At 39.1% G+C, this 24,531-nt stretch overlaps 1 protein-coding gene across 1 annotated transcript in view; it reads right to left on the reverse strand.

The window, feature by feature from the left end:
* Window positions 1-24,531, reverse strand: part of LOC142383713 (neural-cadherin-like) — a 371,241-nt gene that overhangs the window by 72,475 nt on the left and 274,235 nt on the right. The window contains exons 28-30 of the mRNA XM_075469412.1: window positions 11,598-11,725; window positions 8,969-9,096; window positions 7,383-7,506 (exon numbers count right to left, since the gene is read on the reverse strand). Coding sequence (XP_075325527.1) covers window positions 7,383-7,506; window positions 8,969-9,096; window positions 11,598-11,725 — 380 coding nt within the window. The remainder of the gene's footprint in view (window positions 1-7,382; window positions 7,507-8,968; window positions 9,097-11,597; window positions 11,726-24,531) is intronic.

Genomic DNA, 24,531 nt, shown 5'->3' on the forward strand with positions numbered 1-24,531 from the left:
CCTCCAAAGATGAACAAATTCTAAACAGAATAAAAAAAGCTAACTGGAATTAAATTAAATAACTGATAAAAAAAAAAAAAACTTTGAACACAGCAACAGGCGTGGGAGATATCTAGCTAACCAATTAAAAACAAACAAAGAAAAGAAAAATATGGCTTCTGTTAAGGATGCATCAGGAAATGCCACTCAAGATCCTGATGCATTAAACTCGATTTTCAGGGACTTCTACCAAAATGGATACTCATCACAAATTGACCCATTAGACGACGACATTAACCAGTTTCTTTGTAACATCAGCCTTCCAAATTTACATCACGGCCAGGCTACGGCTTTGGATTCACCTGTCTCAATAGGAAAACTCTATGAAGGCCTCCAACATACGCCTATAATAAAGCCCCAGATCCATACGATTTTCCAGCAGAACTCTCAAAAGAATTTTGGTCTAGATTGGCTCCAACACTTTATAAAATGATATTGCAAAGTAAGGAGAATAATGCATTATTTCCCAACATGAACTCTGCGAACATCAGCCTACTTTTGAAGCCAGGCAAAGACCCCGTACTCCCATCCAGCTACCACCCAATATCCTTACTAAACGTAGACCTAAAAACAATCTTGCTAGAAGATTAGAAAAAATAACTCCCTTCATTCTACATCCTGACCAAGGGTAGACATTCTTCGACTAACACACGCAGACTAATTCACATCACAGACTGCTGATGCCTGTGCCTCTGAGTACAGCTAACCTCAGACTAGTCTGCGTGCTTTTGATTTCACATCTAAGAAGTTTGATTCAATTAAACAAAGTCAGCTCTGTTTGCCACGTTAGTGCAGTGCATGTAAGATGGTCTGAGATCACAATCCCCAGCAGACACTCTTAACTTCTCAAAGCAGAGAGCACAACTCATTTTCTTATGATTTTGAAATCATAAGAAATAATTTCATACATTTGGGGACAGCAATCACTCGTGTTTGGCTAAGTGTTTTATTTAAAAAAATTCTGTAATGTCACAAATCAATATTTATTTCTGCTTTGATCAGACATTAAAATGTGTTGAAGGACTAGTACTCTGATGGAAAAGCAGCATGACCAACAGCACAATGAGCTGAAAGATGAGGAAGCTTTGAATCCTTAACATCTGCCCCTCGCAAATGACTGCAATAAAAGGCACAGAAATGCAGAAAATCTTCTCAACCAATACAAAACACATAGAGTTCTGTTGGCGCGACGGAGAAGATGCTGGAGTGCAAAAGAATGTAAAAGCTGACTCTGAGTAATGTAATCAGTGAGGTGTTGATTGGCCTCGACCTCCAGCAAAGATGTATCCTTTTGGTGGATGAACTTTTTAATGCTGTTCATTTTGTTGTAATCTTTTTTAGTGCTAAGGAGGGAAAAACAAAACATTCTCAACAAACAACAGAGAGGTATTGCTGAGCGTGCAGCTGATTTACAGTATTTATGTATCTCTGCGATGTTTACATCTGACTTGGGTGCAGAAGTACACTTGCTACCACACGAATTAAACTGTGACTGCAGCTCAGAAGAGTGTCGATCTCTCAGGCAGACACAGTGTAGGCTGCCTGCTACATGCCAAGATTAATGTCAGGTGCTGGGTATAACATGCCACCGCCCACATGAAAAAAGGAAAAAGAAAGACAAGCCTGCGGCTGAGTGCGCTGTGCAGCCGAGTGAAGTTTCACCGAAAATGTGTTAACTGTGTAGAGCTCGACTGAGGAGCAATGTAAAGAAATCCATCTATGTTATCAAAGGAGTAGATATTTTGACTGCCAAATCATTACAGTTGAATGACAAAAAACCAACCAACAAACAAAAAACTATTATTAAGATGTTTCATTATGGGGCTTGGCTAGCCTGAATCAGCAGAGCTGTTTTCGTGTAGACCCTGAAGTCCTGAAGTTAGGCTCTGTGCACACTGACATTTTCATGTTGTGAGAAAGATCTTCATTATTATCATTTAGTCTGACAGTGTCTGGATGAAACTGGACTTTGTGTGTTTAAGCACTGCGCCAATGAGCTGCAAAGTGCTGGCTACAAAGATCCAGTACTCCAAAAGACTCCCATTCAATAACTATCAACTGCTCTCCTGAAATACTAAGTCAGTATTTTTCTTTTCCTACAAAGCATTATGATGTTGTTGGCAGAGTGGACACCTCATAATCATTCTGCAGGTCATTTTGAAAACAATTGCGTCATTTAAAGGTGAGGTATGAGATGTTTTCTGGAGCATTTTTTATCATATTGTCTGAAAACCTCCTCACGACCCCATTGCACCCACTAAAATAGAATGTTTAGGGAAAAAACCCGAAATCTTTTAGTCCATTGTAGAGGGTGTAGCAAGAGGAAATGTTTGACCAATAGAAGTAATGATGAGAGTTACTTCTACTGTATTGGATTCTGACATGCCAATCAACCGTCAGCCCCCCCACCCCTCCCCCCTGCGCGTTCACAGACTCGTGATTCGTTCATGTGTTTTGAAGGCGTGGTTTCGAGGGGTGGGCTGAAGGGAGAGGCAAGGTTGTGTATTTTCAAAAATATAGCTAGCAGGAACCTCATACCCCATCTTTAATAGATATTTCTTTCTTTTTCATTTTAAAGTGGGGGTTGTTTGTTTAATCAGACTACAAACTTATTTGGGAATTTTATAGTTCAAATGAATAAACAGTTTTCAACAAATATTGATTTTATTTAACATAAAATATTTTATGTACAGTACATCCAGCCCACCTGTGTACAATGCTCTGATTCAGGTTTTACTTCCACATCGTGTCTTTTTAACCATGGTCTAGAATATTGTATAACTTCCAACATCTTTCTGAGAAACATTGCAAATTAAACTAAAAGCTACAAGCACTCAAAAAGCCATTAGCCCAACTGCTGTAAGTGCAAAGCTCCACACCAACAGTGGAGTGTGTGTTTTGACAGGAAAACTTGGAGTAGAAATGTAAGTTTAGCAGAATAATGACATGACAAGGATGGACTGAGTGAATAACAACAGTGAATGTCAGACCAAACTCCAGAATAGAAATATGATGATAAAATTGGAGGAAAAAAAAAAATACACGGACACATCTTTATTCCGCCTCTTCAGCAGAAAACAGCTTCCTCTCTTCACCTTTAATGGAGCCAACATGGTACCGCCATTATGCATGAGTCAAAGACAACCACATGCAAATATTAGTGTCAAGTACCTTTACCACTACACTGACGGTCACATCCCAACTGAAACGGGGAACGTTGCTATGGCAATGGAAGTGAAACATTAATACATTGAGTGAAAAAAAACACCACTTTAAAAAAAAATACGAGGAAAAAAAAAAATCATACAATGCCGGAACATGTCCATCAACATTATTAATCATCAGTACACCCACTGTTGCTTTTTGGAGATTTATTATTCTCATGTCCGCCCACACACATCATGTAGATTTCTCATTTATACACAGTGTTTGTGTAGCCTCTTGTTACATCTCTACCCAAGGTAAATCCCACTAACTCCAAGCCTTCGGCACAGCAGGATGACAAACATATATCCTTTATGCCATCACTCTTGAGATGTAACATCACAATGCAGCTTTAAAAAGGCCTGCTGTGCTGGTACAGTTATGGAAATCACAGTCAGCTGAAAATTTTGAACACATTTGTATCATTAGTGTGGATGTTGTCTAGACAATAGGATTTCATTTAAAGTAAACTGCAGACTGCTAAATGTATTAGATTAAATAGATAGTTAGCACACTAAAAATTTGAATTTGTTGAATGTTTTACAAAGAGAGTAGATATATATGTGTATGGTACACAACATGAGTGACAAATGCTCAGTAATGAACTTGTATAAGTGGATACTGACCTCATTCAGTGGAAGAGTTATTAGCAGTAGGATCATGATAAGAACATTACATTTCTAACTTATCTTTTGACAAGCTGCCGTCAAGTAATTCAGCAACCCTGATGTACTAAATGTTTATTTCTTGGATGGTTAACAAAACACTGTTCGATTACTTTTTCTTTTCCAAGACTAGTTTTTTATGGCCAAACTGCAAAGCAAAGAAACTTGAACAGGAACTCGTCCATGATGTATACTGTTACCTGACTTACACAACTCAACATAAGCCAGGCTTTAGCTTCTCTGCTTTTAACCCTACCACTCTTTGTCATCCAACACAACCTGTCACTCAACAGCCTGGAAATGTTAAATAATTGATCATTCTCTGTGTGACAGGGTCTCTAAACTCAAATGCTATTTTCCTAAACCGTTTTGCTACCTAAACCAATGAAAACAGCAAATGAAAACACAACAAAACTTAAAATGACACAGGATGGGATCCCAAACTGTCTCTTGCATGAAAGTCCTGAAGTAGCAGGACAGTTTGTATCATGGCAGCTAAGATTGTTTCAGAGCATCACTGCAGTACAGTTAAATACAAATATAAGTCAAGTTAAATCTGAACTGTTTTAAAGGGACACTATGTAATAAATTAAGTCATTTATTAGCTCAAATCAACATATTCATTCATAAGTTAGTCCTCATTGGTGTTAAATGATCTCTGTCAAAAATCTCACTTATCCTCCTGAGTGAAGAATAACTTGTCTGTATCTACATAGAGCAGGTAAGCTCTATGGAGGCTGCCATGTCCTTCCGGTCTATGAAAAATGACGAAGTGCCGAGAGGGACATAAAGCACTTCGAATTGCGATTTCCCCGCCAGGCCTACAAGCAGAAATGACGTCATTGTGACGTCATTTCCGCCAAATGGCTTATTACAGCCGCTAATGCTAAATAGATTTTATTCCTTGGCACATATGTCTTTGTGTTCATTAGCTTTCTTTTTGTAAGTGCATCATCTTCTTCTTTTTATTATTATTCCTATGCTCCCCCTGGATATCTTCTTTTTGGCGTTATGCTCACATTTGTAAACTGTTATTTTGTTGATTTACTAATAAAGTTAAAAAAAAAAAAAATGCTAAATAGATTTTATCTCGTAAATGATCCCACTAATAATGCATTGATTGTTACCAAACTTCTGCCGTAGTACACATAGGCTCTTAACTCACAAAACGAGGCATTAGAAAGTTTGTAAGTTTATCGGGAGTTTATTTACCGCTGCTAATGCTCCTATTGCTAACGCAGGCTAATGCTAACGCTGCGTCGACGTCACTTCCGGTAACTCCCGGAATATGACTAATTGCATTGCTTGCACACCAAAGGAGATGTTATGTTATCTGACATGTTATCTGTCATCTGTATTCATAGTGTTGTTGTATGTGTGTTATGTAATCCTTTGTACTGTGTGTCTTGATTTCTTTTTGTTTGTATGGACCTTGAGTCTGAAGCTATAGCTTCTTGAATCTTGACACATTCCGCTTGCCGTAGTTCAAGAAGTTGCAGCGCACATTTGAAAACGTGAGGCGCTAGAGAGCAAATTCATTCAACTTTGCAAAATAAAATTGCACCACTAGATGGGGGAAGAAATTACATAGTGTCCCTTTAAGTTGTCTCTTTTCCACAGGTGAACCTCTGGTCCTGTTCTTATGTGATTTAAAATGACAGTGTCAAGTTTGGTTCATACCATTTCGAAGTATTTTGAAACTTTTTTTTGTTCTCAGTTATACCACCACAAAATCATGTTTCACTTTACTTTCTCTTTTCTTAGAGCTTATTTCATGATGGAGACAAAGAGTGATTCATGCTTATGATGCACTTAAATCTGCCCATAAAAAAGTACAAAAAAGTTTATTTCTCTCTGGAACTGCTCCATGGGTCACCCCTCCCACCTGTCGTATAAGACTTCAGCCTTGTTGCTTGTTTTTATATTTGCCTTTTTTGTTCATTTTTCTCATTACTTTTACAATTTGTCATGAATCATTTTGAAAGATTTTTTTCTACCGGACAAAATATTTCGTTTCATTTTAATTCTACATTGCATGAGTAACTTGAAGTGTGTCTCTGTTATTATAAACCTTGAACTTGTATAGTTATTAAATGTAATAATTAATGCACCCTTATTCCTCTTTGATATAAACCCTTTGTGAATAAAGTCCTTTCATGTCTAGCAAAGTTTTGGTCTGGTGAATCCCTTTTCATGCAGAGGTGGGGATCAATAAATCATTTTAATAAATTATTTTTCTTAAAATTTACACTAGTTTATTGGATTAAGAAACTGTTTGATAAAATATGTATCTCAGCTTGAAAGCAAAGGCTCTTCAGGATTAAAAAAGTATATGGGGCTGATTGTACATGTGAGTGTTGTGCTTTCATTTATATTCCTTTACTTGAGCATTTGAAAGACTACTGAAAGAGTCCTCTGCTCACTCTTCCAGTGTTCGAGCTGCTGCAGCACAAAAAAACAAACATTCTTTCGAATATAAATCTGTTCATAGAATGCCACAATCAGACTGCAAGGAGTACAGTTTAAACCCATCATGAATGGAAGGTGAAATACAATGATGAACAGTGATGTTTGAGCAAATGTGAGCAAACATACCAAAAGTGATATATAAAAAGGTAAGAGGTCACACAAGGGAACAAATTTTTAAGCACAAATATCTCATTTCCAATCTTCAGCCATGTAGGTGTTAATTATCAGGGAACCCACACCTTATACATTCATTCATTCATTTGGCATTTGCCATATTCCACTTTAGGGTCGCGGAGGGGGCTGGAGCCTATCCCAGCTATCATTGGGCGAGAGGTGGGGAACCCCCTGGACAGGTCGCCAGTCCATCACAGGACAACATAGAGGCAAACAAAACACACTCACTCCTAAGGAGACACCTTATACAGCCTGGGGAATTTAGGTTCCTGTCTAAATACCAGTTATGTCAGACAGGACTCAACTGTTTCAGACTGATATGGAATTTTTTTTACTTAGGTCACAGGCTCTTGCCCTGCTAGAAATTACATCAGAAAATGCATTTTTCACCAAAACACGTGGCTCTATCAGACCATTGGTTTAAGATATGGATTGCATACCAGAGGCCTCGGTTCATGCATAAATTATTTGGGTTTAGTTGGGGTTTGGCTTGGTTGAACATGGAATTCTTGACTTTTCAACTCCAACACACCAGCAGAGTATGAAGTCAGACTGAGCAGGAGAGGAAAGGCAAGTATTCCATTTGACTCTCAGAGAGCATATGTGTAGTATTTGAGATTGAGATACTTTGAGTTTACAGTTAAAAGCATTGAAAGCATCTCTTACACAGCACAAGGGCACCGTGAATGTCAAAAGCTGTTATTAATCCATTTATCAGCTGGAGTGCAGGTGGGAGTTTGAGTTTGCTTGCCTGCTGATGTCCCAATGCTTTTTTGGTCATGTATGGGTATGTGCATGTGTGTGTGTGACATTATATATCAAGTTTGTTACCTTACTGTCCACATTGAGGTTGCGGATGCAACCAGTGAAGTGTTTGTGCTGAAGCTGAGGGTAGATGTAGGGTATGTCCTCGTTCACACCACCAAGCTGGAGCACTTGACTCATGTTCAGGTGTCTATAAGACACAGAACATACAAAAAAATAACATCCTATGAAAATTAGGATCCATAGTACAATGATGCATGGTGTTATTTGGGCACGACTCTAAGATGAATTCAAAAGTAAGAAATTGTTAAAAAGTAAGTAACAATCTTTATAACTATTGCATTCTAATCAACCTAATGACATTCAATACAGGTAATCAAACAAGTCAACAATTAAAGCTTATTTGTCCTGGCATGTCATTCTAAGTAATGGATGACTAAATGACCTGATTAATGCATAGAATCATTTCTTTAAAAGGAATTTATAAAATTGCTTTTTAACGCCTGTTAATTACACACTCCCTTCGATTAATCCGATGGCATCTGAGATTCGGCATTATGTCTGAATTGGTTGAGCCACTGCATATAAAGTCGAGACAACAGTGATACAAGTTCAGATCTGGTAACACATACATGCCACTGGCTGCATGGCACAAATCTAAACTGCATTCAAGTCCGTTGATGAATATGTGTGCAAGAGCATATATTAGATCTGTTTCTCAGAAAATTATGCTGTCTAAACTTTAATTCCTGTGTTTGCCTGCCATTATAAGGTGCAGGTGGTCCTTTCAATGCAACATTTGTACTTGTTAGTTCTGAATTTTCTCCCATTAGACAACATAAGACTCTTTTGACTGCAGCAGCACGAACAACAGAAATTATCTGATTGTAACTTGAAAGATTATTTTTATAAATGCTAACAACAATCATTTGGACCAAACTACTTTTATTCCATTATCATTTTAGAGCGTCTGATTAATTTGTGCTTAACATGTTTAAGAAGTTTCATATCAGGAAAACAGAAAGAATGTCCATTCCTAAAAAAAAACACTTAAACCTTCCTGGTTATTAATAATAATAACCAAATCTATACACCTTAAATATTTCTTCTTTTTTTATTATTTTCACCAGTTTGATTGCAAAATGAAAGCGGCCCAATTAGAGAAGACACTCCCAGCCAGCATGTCCATGTGGGGCCCATAAGGTTTAAATTTGGGCTGCAGATAACGGTCCCAAGTGGGTTTGTCCGCAGTTTCCACGGTGGCCTCACCTGTGTTTGCCCATATGGGTTTCAAAGTGCAACTTGAAGGGTTAGGGGTTAGGGTTACCCTAAGCCTTAAATTATTCCAAAGGCAATACAGATAAACACATCACACAAGGTAAAAGAATGTTCACATTCAAATTGGCTAAAAGCAAAGTCCAACTAAAGCCACACAGCAACTTGAAACCCATATGGGCAAACACAGGTGGGGCCACCATGGAAACTGCAGACAAACCCACTTGGGACCGTTATCTGCAGCCCAAATTTAAACCTTATGGGCCCCACATACATGCTGGCTGGGTTCGTACAGATACTCGTATCCCAACATAAAGAATTACACTCGTCTTTCAAAAATGAGGTCCATATGTGTCTGCTCAGATGTCGGACAGTACCTGTCAGTGTTGGGTGTAACGCCCGTGACTTCACAGGAGGAATGATCCTCAGTGGTCAGCCAGCTTCCCAGACCCTCCATTTCCATCACTGCTGCTCCTGAGCATCGATCCAGGGTAAAACGTACTTCCTTAAGAGGAAAAAAACAACAACAAAAAAAAAAAACAAAGTCATGTTGTATAGAATCAATATAATCAAAGAATATAGAGCCTTCATTTGTAAGCCACATAATGAGTTTATCGATAATCATAAGTACTCTTATTACTACAGAGGGAGCAATATCTGACTCACGTTCCTTTTATTAGTATATTCCCATTAATTTTATAGCTACTTGTTAAAGGCTGCCAGTTATGCCTCAACATAACAACAAACATAAACAAGTCAATGTTTGGTGTCTGGTGTCTACAAATAAAGATGACTGTAAAAGTAATAAAAAAAAAAATGTATAGACTAGAGCTATTTATTCCATTACTTCCCACCTAAAAACACAGGACCATCATCATTCGTTGAAGATAACAACATCACATGCAAAAGTTGCCATGGAACAGTTGTAATTACCAGACTGTAATTTCAGATGGCTTTACTTATCAACTCAACTCAACTCAACTCAAACTTTATTTATAGAGCACATTTAAAAAACAACCGAGGTTAACCAAGGTGCTGTACAGGATAAAAGCTGCATTAAAGGTAAAAGTGACTCAGATAATGCTACCGTTCCAAGCAGTTCAAATCAATAGATACTAAAACACAGTGCAATAAAATAGAATAAAATAAGTTCAAATAAAATACATTAAAATAAATAAAATAAAGATATAAAACAAATTAAGGTTATTCTTTACAAAGTACACTTTGACTATGGTTGTTTGGACCTTTTCTTTTACAGTGTGTTCCTGCGTTCTACTCATACAGTGTAAAACAACAGTACTCATGGTTTTTGGCTGCTAAAATCTCCAGGAAGCAGCATTGTCTATGCTGCCTCTGATATCAGGATGTCAAACAATCAGAACAGATACTTCAGGAAAAGTGAATACATTCGTATTTGATTTAGAATAATACCATTGTAATGCAGAATAATCCCTGTTGTAATAACAAAAGTCTCATTGCATTCTAGCATTCATGCAGTTTAGAATATTGCGATCATGTTGAGAGAATGTACTCTGGGTTTATACATGCATTGATGTAAGTCTTAGTCTTCCATTCAAAAGAAACACAACAAATACAAAGTATGTAACAAAAAAACGCATTTTGTGACGTGTTTAACTGAATGGGACATTTTGCCAACAGGATTCCCAGACATGCAGAAATTAGTGTAATTATTCACTTTTCGGTTCTGATGGTGCTGGCTATGTAAATGTTTTTATAAAGTGTGGACAAAAATCAGATTCAGTCCTCTACTTTGACTGAAGTAGAATGTCTATGAGATGAGTTTGGGATGTAGGGAAAAAAGAGGACTGAGACAGCTTTCAGGTGTCCTAAGCTCACAGTGAGACTGAAGCTTGAAGCTGTCAGGCTGGGTTATATCAAAGCCTATAAAAATAGGATCACCGAGTCTTGCTGATCGTTGAGAAATGAAAAAAAGCTGTAAAGAAGTGGTTATGTGCAAATCCTTGGAGGTGAAAAGCTTCAGGCGGTTCTCAATCAAATGAAGATTAGCTTCATTTATCTCTAATTTAATTCACTTAAAATTATCCTAGACAGAAAATGTCAGAGGAGGGCTATTGCATTCATCCATCTCACTCTGCACAATTGCCTCCCTTTGTACTGTACAGTACGGACAGTTTTATAATTTCAAATCACTACCATCTTCACTATTTGGACCCCAGGGGAAAAAGAAAGAGAGAAAAAAAAGATAATGAGGCTCAGATGGAGCCAAGTGGGTGAAATTTAGAGTCGATGACATGAATTAGATATATGTACGTGATGTTGACGTCAAGTTGAACTAAAAGAACTTATTTCAGTTTTGTTCAACATACCTCGAGGTCACACACAAACACACACACACACACATATATATATATATATATATATATATCCCCTTGCATTCAATTCTCTCATAATGCGTCTTTAAGCATTATGACTGTACCAAGGAGCATTCAAATTGTGGGCAACACACAATTTCCCTTCACAAATGTATGTAGCTGACAAACAAAGATTCATCCATGACTGACTTACAACTTGAGAGCTCAGGAATTTCAGGGAATTTGAAACTGCAACCTAATCAAGCCAAATAGATGTTTTTCAGCACCACAGCCATGTTGTGTTAGTGATTTATTGGCTTGCTATACACCATGCACAGCAACACACTTAACATCAGTGCAGACGACTTTTAATTTGATATCTGCATCCCAAAAAGCAGCCAATGGCACCTCATGTATAAAAAGTAGGAATTGCAGTTACTTTTGTAATTTATTTCCCTGCATAAATAAGTCACATGTTTCAGATAATTTTGTCTTTTCCAAAGGTATTTTAAATGGTTTTCCAAATTATATGTCTTCAAAAGCCAAAAAATGTAACAAAAGAAATCATCAATGGAACTGTTAAACATCTGCAGATATAAAAGAGTATCACAACGCTTGGAACTTATTTTGCTAAATAAATGGTGGCTGGTGTTAAATGGATGAAGTGTCCCACCTTGCTATTGCTGCGGACGTCCAGCCGATGCCACCGCCTATCTGCCACATTCACGTTGCCTGGCAACTGTAGCACCACTGTGCCGGAGCCATGGTTGATTTTTAAGGTTGGAGTTCCATCTATTAGCTCTGGATGAAAGAAGAGAAAGAGGGGGGAAGAGGAGTGGAGGACCGGTGAGGGGTGAGTTACTTTCTTTGCTTTGAGAGCTGCTATTTGAACACTTATTTAGGTTTGTTGACCACCAGTATTTGGTGCTAGTAGTCAAGAAACAGCACTAAAACCACTGCAACAGGCTAATAAGTAGTGTGTGAATTGTCATATATCTAAGAATACACACTGGCAGTCTGATATTGGACCAAACTGCTAAGATTACATCTGTATAGTAGTTCTAATGAGGGCTGTTGTGATTTATTTTTTCTTTGATGACAGTCACAAAACATCAGACAAAAGTTATCACATTCTATTTTCTTACTTACTCAAATGGGAAATTAAAAGTTAATGAAGTGTTGAATAAAGCTTGTGTGCTTTGCACCATGTGTAAGGAATTATAGGAATGCATGTTTACTAACCAGCACTGACAATCCATCATTATGTATGCTGAACTTCAAAAGTTCATGTAGACACAGAACAGATGATTAGTCCGCACTTGTACAGCACCTTTTCAACCTCAACGCATAAATCACACACGTATGAGAGGAACAAGGGGTTGATTCTCTTGCCCTAAAACCCTTTGACGTGTGCAGTTGCTGGAGATTGATCTGCTAATGTTTCATTTGGTGGACAGCTGCTCTGAAAACTGTGCCGCAACCGAATTCAAAGTAAACACAAGAAACTTGTGCTACAAAAGAAAATTGACCAGACTCAGTGAATAATCCATTTATAGATCAGTGAGCAGTGCTGACCAATATGTCATTGAGGTCATCAGGTGGGAACCTCCTTAAATCAGTGTTTCATCTAGTTGGGCCCACGACACCTCCAGGAGGCTAGACAGTGATCACTGGCGTCCCAGAGTCACTCCCCTAATGCCAGCCATCACTGCTCCTCACACCACAACAGCCATCTTTTCTTCCACAAGCAGCATTATTATCAACTAGCCCAGCCTCTCACCAACTGTACACCAGTCATCGCAGGGTGGGGATACAAACCCTGGTTCGGGTGGGGCGTAGAAATAGAAGAGGTAAAGATCATTTCAAGTCTGCCTTGTACCACCTATCTAAACTCTTTACTGCCTTTTCCCTAATTATTGGAATTTTTACAAACTTTCTATCACTTCATTTCCCTCTACTTATTGAGATACTTCTAGAATTAGTAGGTTTGATTTTCATACCAGCCCACTTTAGATTTTTATTAAGTCTTTCAAGTATTCTCTTCATACATGGCACTGTTGTAGTCACCAACGTCATATCATCCACTTAGGCCCTAATTGGTGTAAGACGCATGCCATCTTGACGTCTCTCTCCACCTACAACCCACTTGGAAGCTCTAATAATTATCTCCATCGCCATTGTAAATGCTAATGGAGAAATAATACACCCTGCCATAATGCCTATTTCTAGCCTCTGCCAGCCTGTTGTGAAACCTGCTGTACTTAGGCATAGTCTAATCCTGAAAATATGCTCTTACTAAGTTACGGGCACTCTAAAATAATCAAACGCTTTCCATATAAGGCTATGTGGGACTGAACCAAATGCATTCGCTAAATCCAGAAATATAACATGCAAGTCTTTTTTCTCAATCTTGGCTGTCTGAATCTGATGCTAAATCATGCTTGTGTGCTCTAAACACCCTGCGAAACCTGGTATTCCTGCCTTCTGCACAGTAGTATCTAATTAAGCTATTCTTTTCTAAATAACTAGCTAATCTCTGTGCAACTAAACTAAAGAAAATCTTCCCCTCTACATTTAGGAGAGAGATCATCCGGGAACTGACTCAGGTCGGAGGACTCTCTCTCCTTTGGAATAAGAACGCCTTGTGTCCTACCCTATGCTCTAGGAACGCTTTCTGAAAAACTATTTTAAGAAGCTCGCATATTCTGCTTCTATTGCTCTGGCTGGTGACATCTCACTTTATCCTACTGTAGCTTTTAGTACAAGAATGTAACTGCACTAAATGTCTCATCACAGGCTTAACAGAACACGGACCAATGCTCCTGCAGTGACTGCACAAAATATGTTCTGATCATGTCTTGGAATTACATTTCATGTCAATGCTGCAGCATGTCTCTGTTGGCTGTTTTCAATTAAAAATAATAATATGCTGTCACAGTTCATGGCCACAAGCTTATTGTTTCTAATTTTCTCCACTGCCACCCCAAAGCTCCAGTCCCGCACACCCACTGCTGGAATTAGAAATTCAGTTTGCACTAAAGCATCAGCTGTTAAGTTCAATTTTGAAAACTCCCTATTGGCTCCTTCCTATTAACTCATAGTCAGAAAAACTGAGTTTTCAGTACATGCTCGGATCATAATTAACACGAATAAAATGAAGACAAAACTCCACAGTGAATTTCGCTAACCTCTGAACTCTTACATTTGCTTTTAAGCTGGAGTCAGTTGAAGCTGAAGTCAAAAGTGGCTGACAAAAATAAAATTCCCTCCTTGCTGCTCTCACTTCTCTGTTTGAGTTCAGCCGAGCTTTCGTCAGCCCTCTTGCTGCATCTCTTTCACTGCCAGTCTGTCTATCAGCACTCTTTCATCTCATGTCTCTCCATTTTCCTCCTGACTTGCTGCACTCTTTCATTAACTTTTTTCACTGTAACTGACATTTTACAATGAGCTGCTTCAAGTAATTCACTAAAGCGGTCTCCTGACATTTGACTTTTTATTGTGACGTTATGAAATACTTTATTTTTCATTTGAATCAGGCTCAGTTATGAAAAGTATTGAGCAGAATTGATTCTTAACACTAGTGTGCACCTTCTCTTCTGATTTCAAGACACGATCTTGCTGCATCTTCACCTTGAGATAAATTAAATGAGGTGTTTAGTGCCTTTGTAATTAGTACTGCATACATCCTTCATTATGCTGCCTCCCATATGATATAGATGAAAAAAAAATCTAAGCCCTGGCAGTGTCATCCCTTATATCTGCAGTAAGTGTAAATTTTTGTTGTTACCTTTTTTTCCCCTTCCACCTTCTACTCAATTACCTGCACGTTGATATTGCTCAGTCCAACTGCACAACGTGGGGCTGCTACACATCCGGGATGATCCAGTTAGTTTTAATCTACTGGCTGAGGCCAGAAAATTGATCAAAAAGAACATTATTTTCTATCAGTTAATTCCAAAACTCTTCTCCTTTGTTTTCTTCACATGGTTTTGTCTTAGGCTCCAAAATGATCTCAGATACTTAATGTATTGACGTCTCTTTTGGTGTCCCACCTGGGACCCTTCACCTATTTTCACTCTTTATCCCTCACTCTTTAAATTTCCATCCTGCAGGTTGTACCATCTCCTCCGGGCAACTTTTTCCCCATATTGAATCCAAATTTGGAGGCTATGGTCAAGCCCTACACCCCCGCCCGACCACTTCGCTCTGCGGCCACCAGGCGCCTGGCTGCCCCGTCACTCAGGGGTCCCTGCGCACGATCGACACGATCACGGCTTTTCTCTGTTCTGGCACCCCGATGGTGGAACGATCTCCCGACTGATATCAGGACAGCTGAGTCGCTGCCCATCTTTCGCCGTAGGCTGAAAACCCATCTCTTCAGGAAAAACTACCCTGATCCGCCCTCTTAGGACATCACCTGCGCCGTCCTAGTTCCTTACGCACTTATTGTTTCCTCCACCACTGGCACCCTCTATATTTTCATTACCCCCTACCCGAACCAGGGTTTGAATCCCATTCCTGCTTATCTTACCTCTTTTATGGTTACCGCACTTACTCTAGCACTAGTTTTGCTCTTAGCTGTTTGGTATTAGAAGGAAATGCACTTATGATTTCTTGTGACCTGAAGTTCTTTTGCCTACCGATGTTGAACGCACTTATTGTAAGTCGCTTTGGTTAAAAGCGTCTGCAAAATGACCGTAATGTAATGTATGTAAAAATTTTAATTCACACATGCATATCATATGACAGGAGTTGCAAGAAAGAGTATGCACACAATGACACAGAGAGGCATCAGATGTTCTGAAAGGAATAATGCAGGAAAGCTGTACACAGCAAAAACAATTTGAGAATTAGAAGTACGGGCAAGTGACAAGCAACCGTAAGAGACAAAAGGTAAGTCGGTAGAAACAAATGGGGAGAATTTGATGGAGGGATAGGCACAGGGAGATAAGAGCAGAAACCAGAGTGGAGAGGAGAAAGATTAGGGATGAGCATGGATTAGCAATAAGGTGGGAAGAAGGCCAAATTGCTGGCAGATGACAGGCAAGATGACAGAAAGCGAGAAAAATAAATTACAAATCAACAATACAGACAACAAAGGGAGAGAAAGGCTGAAAAAATAAAGCTATAATGACATATCAAAAAAAGATGTGGGAAGTGAAGCAATTTTACCAAAAGTAGAGAAGAAAGATTTTTGTCTGGATCAAAGGCCTTTCCTATATTAGTGACTATGTGATGAAGTTGGCCAGCCACAGAAGACCTCCACCACACAACAGCTCACAATGACAATGGTCAATGTCCAGGCAATGGGCGGATTTAAAAAAATAATAATAATTTGAAAAAAACATGCATTAGCTCACACGAACATTGCACCAGAGCCACTGCTTTATCTCTAATGGACAGTTGCAAAGCCTGTAGAGTATACAACCTTGTGTTGCAATGATCAGGAGGAGGATGCAGCATGGCTGCTGTTATTTGTATAGTCTTTTTTATGTCCACCTTAAATCAGGATTAAATTTCTCTTGGGTGTATCCATGCCTGAAAAATCTGTGAGGTGCGCACACTCTCTCCACACAGATTTCAATTTAAACTAATTTGTGTGGCGAAAAAGTATGTATGTAATCATCATTTATTGGTCTGGTCCAGAAAACAATACAGAAATGATTAATACAGATTGCCTAAACAGACCGTTTCTTTTCATGATCTGGGCTATCATTTATTTAGTTTCAGAGGGCTCAGGGAGAGTGTATTTAAAGACTTAGGTTGCAGGCAAACACTGTCTTGCATACCAGAATAGTTATACTGACAGTAGTAGAAGAAACACTAAGTAACTATTAATAAAATAAAGCAACAATACAAAGTGCAGTTCCTTAATTCAGTTGGAAGCATAGAAGTATTATCAGCACTTATTGGACTTAATAAACAATAACTTCACATCTATTCAAGTTTCAGCACTTACATAATTATCAGATATTATTTTGTTGTGATAGTTGTCTAAAGTCTAAAGTTCTCCGATTTAATCAGATTGACCATATGAAAGCAACTATTTTGAGAGTTTTGAATTTGTTTTCTGAGTTGTTGTTGCTGTTTTTTATACACGGAAGTCTGTCCTTAACTTTTTTGGTTAATTTGCTAACCAAAGGGTCCAATAATAGTGCATTTCCAGTGCTGTACTGATAAAGAGTCTTTTTGATTGGAAGCTAAGACTCTGCAACACTAATGCAAAAAGTACCTGTGCAAATTCAGATTGCATACAAGTGAATTTTCAGAAAATCCAGCCGTATGCTAGATAATCAGTTAGTTACTCAGCACCACTTATGCATTTGTCAGACTAAGCTGTCAGATCAAGATTGTCAACTTCAATCAATATTAATATCTGTAACCAATAATCAGCAATTTACGGAGCCCCTTGAGTCTTAAGGTGAAATATATTGGGGTGTCGAGAAAGCGTGCACCCGTTTTAAAAAGCGCGCTCTCATTTAACCAAACCGTGCTCTCCTTAAAATATAGCAAGCGCACGTTTACCTAAATCGTGCGCTCAAATTACTAATGTCGTGTACTCGCTGTAATACAGTCGTACTCACGTTATATCCCTCGTGAGCACAATTTACTGAAACGTGTCTTCACTTTGCAAAGTGCGCGCTCATTTAACCAAAACGTGCTCTCGTTGAAATACAACATGCGCACGTTTACCTAAATCGTGCGCTCGATTTAGTAGTTTCTTGCTCTCGTTGTAGTAACAAAGTTATATACCTCGTGACCACAATTTACTAAAGCGTGGTCATGATTCACAAAACGTGTTAACGTTATTTAAGAAATGTATAGCCTAATTAAAATTGGCACAAGTAAGCAAAGCGTGGCCACGATTCCACACTCTCATAACATCATGAGCCAAATTTACCAGCAGGATATGATTCTTCACCATTTTGAAATGGACTTAATCAGGGTTTACCATGGGCTAGGTATGGAATACAAGAATATTCTTTCAACCTTGGCGTCCAGTCATGGCATCATCATGAGCCTAGTTGACTCAAAGTACTTCACACACCCTCACCTGTTCTCAAGGCTGCCTTGTAAGGCGCCCAAGTCAGGGCTGTAGCCAAATGAAAATCCTAAAATATTTATTTGCATTCGTTAATTTTTTCCCCAGGATGAATTGAACAGCATCCAAGACACATGGAATGCACATCGCATCCGTCCGTCCAGAAACCCAGGTGTTCCGGCTGGAATACCGGATATAATGCACCTGGCTCCGCATCTGTGGGGGGCTGAAGATCATCTCTTTCCTCTCGATGAAGCCAATCTGACCGTCTGCAAGTGGAAATGCACCTTCCTCGACTCCATACCATGCGACATTGATGTATTTGATTTTTGCACAGGCATAATGCAAGAACGAGGGTTACAGTTGACAAACAGTCCAGACCAAGCACTTGAATTATACATTACATTAAGGGACACTGTTCGTCCCATAATACTTGCTTAGGCATACATTCGCCATAGCACAATGCACTTACTGTTCCATTCCAAGCAACTTCCAAATAGATTAAAAAGGTGAGATGCTCACACTGTAATGGTAACAGATTTCGTGGCCACAATTAATACAACGTGCGAACGTTTCAAGCAATTTGGATTTATTGTTGCCATACAGAATGTCGTGGGCACGTCTTACAGATCGTGGGCACACTTTTGTTTATTGTGCTCACAAGGTATATAATGTGGGCACGACTGAGGGGCAGTGAGCGCACGGTTTTAGTAAGACGAGCGCACGGTTTATGTATACGCGCGCACGCTTTATTTAGACGAGCGCACGATTTAATAAAGCGAGGGCACACTTTGAAAAGTGAGAGAACGCTTTCTTGAAACCCCCTGAAAAAGATATTGTTTGATCTCCACCGGGCTCCGTAGCAATTTGCTCCTTCATTGAATCTAATCTGCTAATGAGTAACCAAACCTTGATTTAGTCTGTGTGCAATATGTTCCCCTCTAAGAAAAAAAGAGGGGAAGAAAAGACATGACATGACATTCAAATATTTGTTCATAGATATTCTTAGGGATGCAATCACTAGGGATGGACAGACAAGACATGGTCAATCAGTGTGAAGTACCTGAAGATTTTCTGTTGTGTTCTTTTGCAGCTGTAGAGATCAATTCATAGCATTATACTCCAGCTGTTACCCATCATGCCTTGCAAGTTTTTCTCAATAAAAACACATGTGTGGGGGAACAGCATTGGTAACATGAGCAGGTGTGATTGACATAGGCATAATCTGTTTATCCCAAAGGTGTGCCTAATAGAAAAATAACACAGCGATATAACCAAATAAAAAAACCTGCAAATTATTGAACCTCTATTTAACTAAAAAAATAAAGAGTGAACTAAATGAGAGAGCCCTATAGAGACACAAAACAAAGAAAATAATTAATAAATAAAGCTTCCAGGAAAGAATAGCAGGGAGTGCAACCAAATGGAATCTTTATAGGAACTGGCAAGTCATTTAACTGCTCTAGGAGCAACAGGTTTAGGACAAGACTTTGCTCTTAAAGGGCTCATCCACACAAACGTGCTTCGTTTTTTTGCTACTCATATGTAATTCATTACCTCCTACTCCGAGAAAGAAAATAGTCAGAGAAAGAGGATAAAGAAAGAGTAAGAGAGTGTAAAAGTGTGTGCTTTGTCTACAAGGCGATTTTGAACCCCCACAGAGATGAAGGCTCTTAAATATAAAATATGTCCTCCTCCTCTGACGGCCTTAGGATACACAGGAGTCAAACTGAGAGCATATGGACTGCATGAACAGCATCACAAATCATGCTGCAACGCCCCCCCCCCAATCGCATAAACACACACAGCCACACACAGACACCAGGCCCATACACATTTAAGCCTACAGAAGTCAGTCTGTGAACAAATCAGCAGGCGAAACAGCAAGTTTAGTGTGCAGAGCATCTTGTATAAACGGTCTGTCCGACACCTAGCCAGCCCTGCAGTAGATGCATATTGGACCTCTGCACCCAGCAGCAGTTCCTATTAGAAAGCTAGTATAGTGCCAGGCTGGGGGATACTGCTACATCACAGCTCTGTGGAAATTCAATATAATGCCAAAGTGGATGAGTCCTTTTATGTGTACTACTGCTTGCTAGATCCTTTCTCTTTTTTGTTTATGGTCTCTTGTCATCAGTCAGTCTTTCATTTTGACACCGGCACTACATGGACACATTACGTAAGGGTGATGTGTTCATCTTGCTTTGAAGGAAACCCTTATCTGACTCCCTGTTGGGATTGTAATTACACAAATTTAATTTGTCTTGTTAATTTGTCTATTGATTGGAAAAAAAAAAACTGGCTGCTGGCTGGTAGACTTTGCATGCATGCGTGTAAGCAAGCCCAGCGCTGCCGGTCATGCTTGTCGTTTATTGTTTATGTTGCTGGGAACTAATTGTTACCCTGACAATCTCCATGTAGAGCAGAGAGAGCTAGTTATATGATCAACCTCCAAAAGTGCACAAGGAGAAATGAAAGAATCCCCATTTTCACCCTAAGATATCCAATATTTAGAAAAATGAATAAATAAATAAACACATTCAAAATATCTTGTTCAAAGTAAGAATTTATGTGACATAGAAAAACATAATAGAGATCAGTAAATCTATATTTTTCCAATTAAGTAGATGAGCTTTTTTTTTTTTTTAATGAGATTCGAGATACATTAGCAGACTGATACCAATTTCATTTTTTCCTAATGACTCATTACTGAACTGGGCATTTTTTAAAGGGTTTACATTCTGTGCTGAACAGTATACTGGATGTGGACAGGAGTATCCTCTTTGCCTGTCAAACATGCGGTGTCTCCAACATTTGCTGCACAGACCAGGAACCAGCTCATCCTCTGTTAGAACAGAATCGATTAACCTGTTCTTGTTGTTAATTAACCTCCTTTGATCAATACAATTATTTAGGCTATCTGATAAGATGATTGAATAAAGTTTTAAATGTTTATATATTTGCATTTGCACAAACTAGTTTTAATTAACCAAGAATTAGTTTTAGTTATTCGTCTGCGAAGGCAAAACACATAACGCTATGAAGCAGTATGACTTCAACAGTATTGGAAATTAATCAAGTTAAGTCAAACTAGTCATGATACAACTGTCATTACATAGAGGGAGATCTCACTTTGCTCATGTTTTATTATTCATTAAAAATGTACAAGAAGGAATCTCATGAAGCTTAATCTGAACAGATTTAAGGATTTTGGACAGATTTTCATCTTTTTTTACAAAACAGTGCTACTCACGAGTGATATGAAGTCTCTGCATGTGCACAGTGAAGTGAGCAAGAAATAGGAGATGAATGCAGGAAATACTACAGACTAGAGCTGTGAATCAGTTTACTCATATAATCCAAGCAGCAGCAGAGACTCACTCTAGTTCAGACAGATTTCTCCCTGAACTGGAGAAAAGAAAGGATCATCTCTCTGCACGTGCCACAGTCCTAGAAACGTTCTCTGACAGGCCCAGCTGTGCCTCAATCCCGCCTGGTGAGAGATCTGTGGGTAGCGATCTCTCACCTTCTCCCTGCCTGATTAGACAGGAAACCAAGGACGGGTTACAGCTCTGCGATGAGCGTGCACCTTTGAAGTGTGATCTGTATCTGCTTTACTCAGTGCTGCTGGCAGATCAGCACTGGAACAGGAAACTCCCGAAGAAGGGAGCAATAATGATGACTGCTCAATCACAGGCATAGAGAGGCATCATCTCCAGTGTTTGGTGTTTTGAAACTAGTATACATGCTGCCTGCCCACCCCCACTCCCACTCTTCCACCATCCAAAAAAAACAAGTAAAAAGGTAAAAACGTCCCACTGGAAAAGTACTAGAGTGATTAATAACTTTCAGCAGGCAACTATATCTAAATCTAACTCATCATCTTTTTGGTTAAAAATTTGGCTGAAGAAAATTGCTGTATTAAATTATTAGCATTATACTATTATTAGTATTAGATGGTCATTTTCAACATTTGGTGAAATCAAATCAAAGAACAAAAACAGGAGAATTTATGGTAATGTTTCATAGTTTCATAGAGAATTTCCTCAGGCACAATGTGAAGAGAGCCCTGTGACCTTAAGACAACCACTTATCAGTGATGCATTTTGAAAACAACAACAACAACAAAAAGGCTTCAATAGTAAAAGGTCATGTGCTCTTACAAGTCCAGATTTTTCCTGTTCCGGAATGACGGGCGCACCAGGAAAAGAGGAGTGGTGTATGAAGTGCTGCGTCCATCATATCCTATGCTGGATTTCTAAAGTCTGTGCTAAGCAGTTTGTTACCACAACTCGCTCATCTAGTTAACATCTCACTCCAGACTAGAACATTTCCAAAGGCCTTAAAAGCTGCTGTCATTAAGCCTCTTCTAAAGAAGAGCAGTCTTTATGCCACAGTACTGAACAACTACCAGCCCATATCAAACCTTCCATTCTGAGGCAAAGTCCTAGAAAAAGTTGTATACCAACAGCTTAGTGACTTTCTCCTGACTAACAATGTTTTTGATACTTTCCGATCAGGCTTCAGGCCCCACCACAGCACTGAGACAGCTCTGATCAAGGTGGCAAACGATATCCACCTGAACACAGATGCAGGCAAATTCTCAGTCTTAGTTCTGCTGGACCTGAGTGCTACCTTTGACACAGTTGAGCATGCAATTTTATTACAGAGGTTAGAAGACTGGGTGGGAATCTTGGTCGTGCTTTAAACTGGTTCAAGTCCTATCTCGAGGACAGGAAGTATTTTGCTGAAATTGGTAACTGTGTCTCAGACCAAATGGCTATAACCTGTGGGGTTCCCCAGGGGTCAATCCTGGGACCCCTATTGTTCCATCTGTACATGCTTCCATTAGGCCAGCTAATACGCAGCTATAATGAGTCTGCATCAAACAGATAAGTGTGTGGATGCAAAACAATTTTCTCCAGCTAAACTCAGACAAAACTGAAATCATTGTCTGTGGCCCACAGAAACAAAGAGAAAGTGTTTTCAGTCACCTTGAGACTCTCTCTCTAAAACCTAATAATCAAGTTCGAAATCTCGGGGTAATATTGGACTCAGACCTGAACTTTAACAGCCACATTAAATCTGTAACATCAGCAGCTTTTTACCACCTAAAAAACATTGCCAGAATCAAAGGAATAGTGTCTAAACCAGACTTAGAGAGACTGATCCATGTGTTTGTCTCCAGCAGGTTAGACTGCTGTAACGGCCTGCTCACTGGGCTCTCTAAACGGGCTATAGGACAGCTGCAGTACATCCAGAATTCTGCTGCTCTACAGGGAAAACTGGGACCTCTACAGAGCCAAGTTTGGGGGTAGTTTACTGATGAACAGGTCAGAGTCTGATCAGAGTCGACCTCAACTTGTATGCGGTCGTGTTGTAAGACCGGTCAAGTGGCGTGCAGAAGTACGACCGCTGCTCAGATTTCAGCTATGGAAACTAGCTCCTAAGTCTCTTCTGTTTTTACGTGAAAACTGTATTCTAAAATGTTAACAGGTGATATTGTTTTTTTTTAAATTTATCTCATTGTATAACACAGGTGAATTTGTACAGTATTATTTGAACAATGGCAACACACGCATTGTGTTATGCTACAGCAAAATCTGTAATAATCACATTTGACTCTGAAACAGTTTTGAAAGCAAGATCTAAAAATTAACTTCAAGTCTTTTCACACAAAAGTAGTGACATTAGGTGGGTGTTTGTTTGTAATATGAGTTGAACTTCATGATCACTTTTTTAAAAGGTTGCTCTACATTCATGAATACTATATGTGCACATATATATGCATAAATAATATGTTCAGTGTAAAAAAACAAACACTTTTCTTTGAAATGATGATCTTTTGTGTCTGGATAAGCTCCATGCATAAAATTGTGTACCAAGAATTCAGCTTAAACAATATGAACAATAATGTAGACGGTCATCCAGAGCTTAAAATGGATTTATGAAAATTTTAGGTTTCACTTTCATGTAATGAATTTAAGATCTGATGTTCCGGTCTTGCTAGAACAGAAAAGGTCAGCTTAGGTTAGTTATATTAGTGTACATGTACACACACCACACTGTGATAAAGCCATGTAATATCCTCTTCTCCAAGTGGTTGAAGATTGGACGTTGTAACCTGCTATGTTCCCATTCCGTGTTAGTGCGTGTGCATGCCTTACACCTTCTAAGGCTTACACAGCAGGGCCAGCTTGGCACAGCTGCCCTCTGGCAGGAAAAAAGTTGGATGAGTGGGTGGCTTAAGAGCAGCAAACCAGCATCTCGATAAGAAGCTGAAAGCCTGCGTGTCGTAGTGTGTGTACATGTGTGAGTGTAAGGGAAAAAAAGTGAGGAGTATGATCAGACACAATGGGCAGCATCACTTAACAGTCTCTCCCATGCATGCAAAATCTCTCTCACACTCTCAATAACAGAAAACAAGTTCTGGTGGTGAATTAGTGCTACTGTTAAACAGTCTCCTTCAAAGCCACCTGACATGTGTTAGTATGGACTTTTGATACTTTGACAACAGCTCCTCTACAACCCCAGCTCTCTCTGTATCATGATGCTGATTAAAATG

This window comes from Odontesthes bonariensis, chromosome 1, assembly GCF_027942865.1.
Source record: "Odontesthes bonariensis isolate fOdoBon6 chromosome 1, fOdoBon6.hap1, whole genome shotgun sequence".
Classification (NCBI taxonomy): Eukaryota; Metazoa; Chordata; class Actinopteri; order Atheriniformes; family Atherinopsidae; genus Odontesthes; species Odontesthes bonariensis.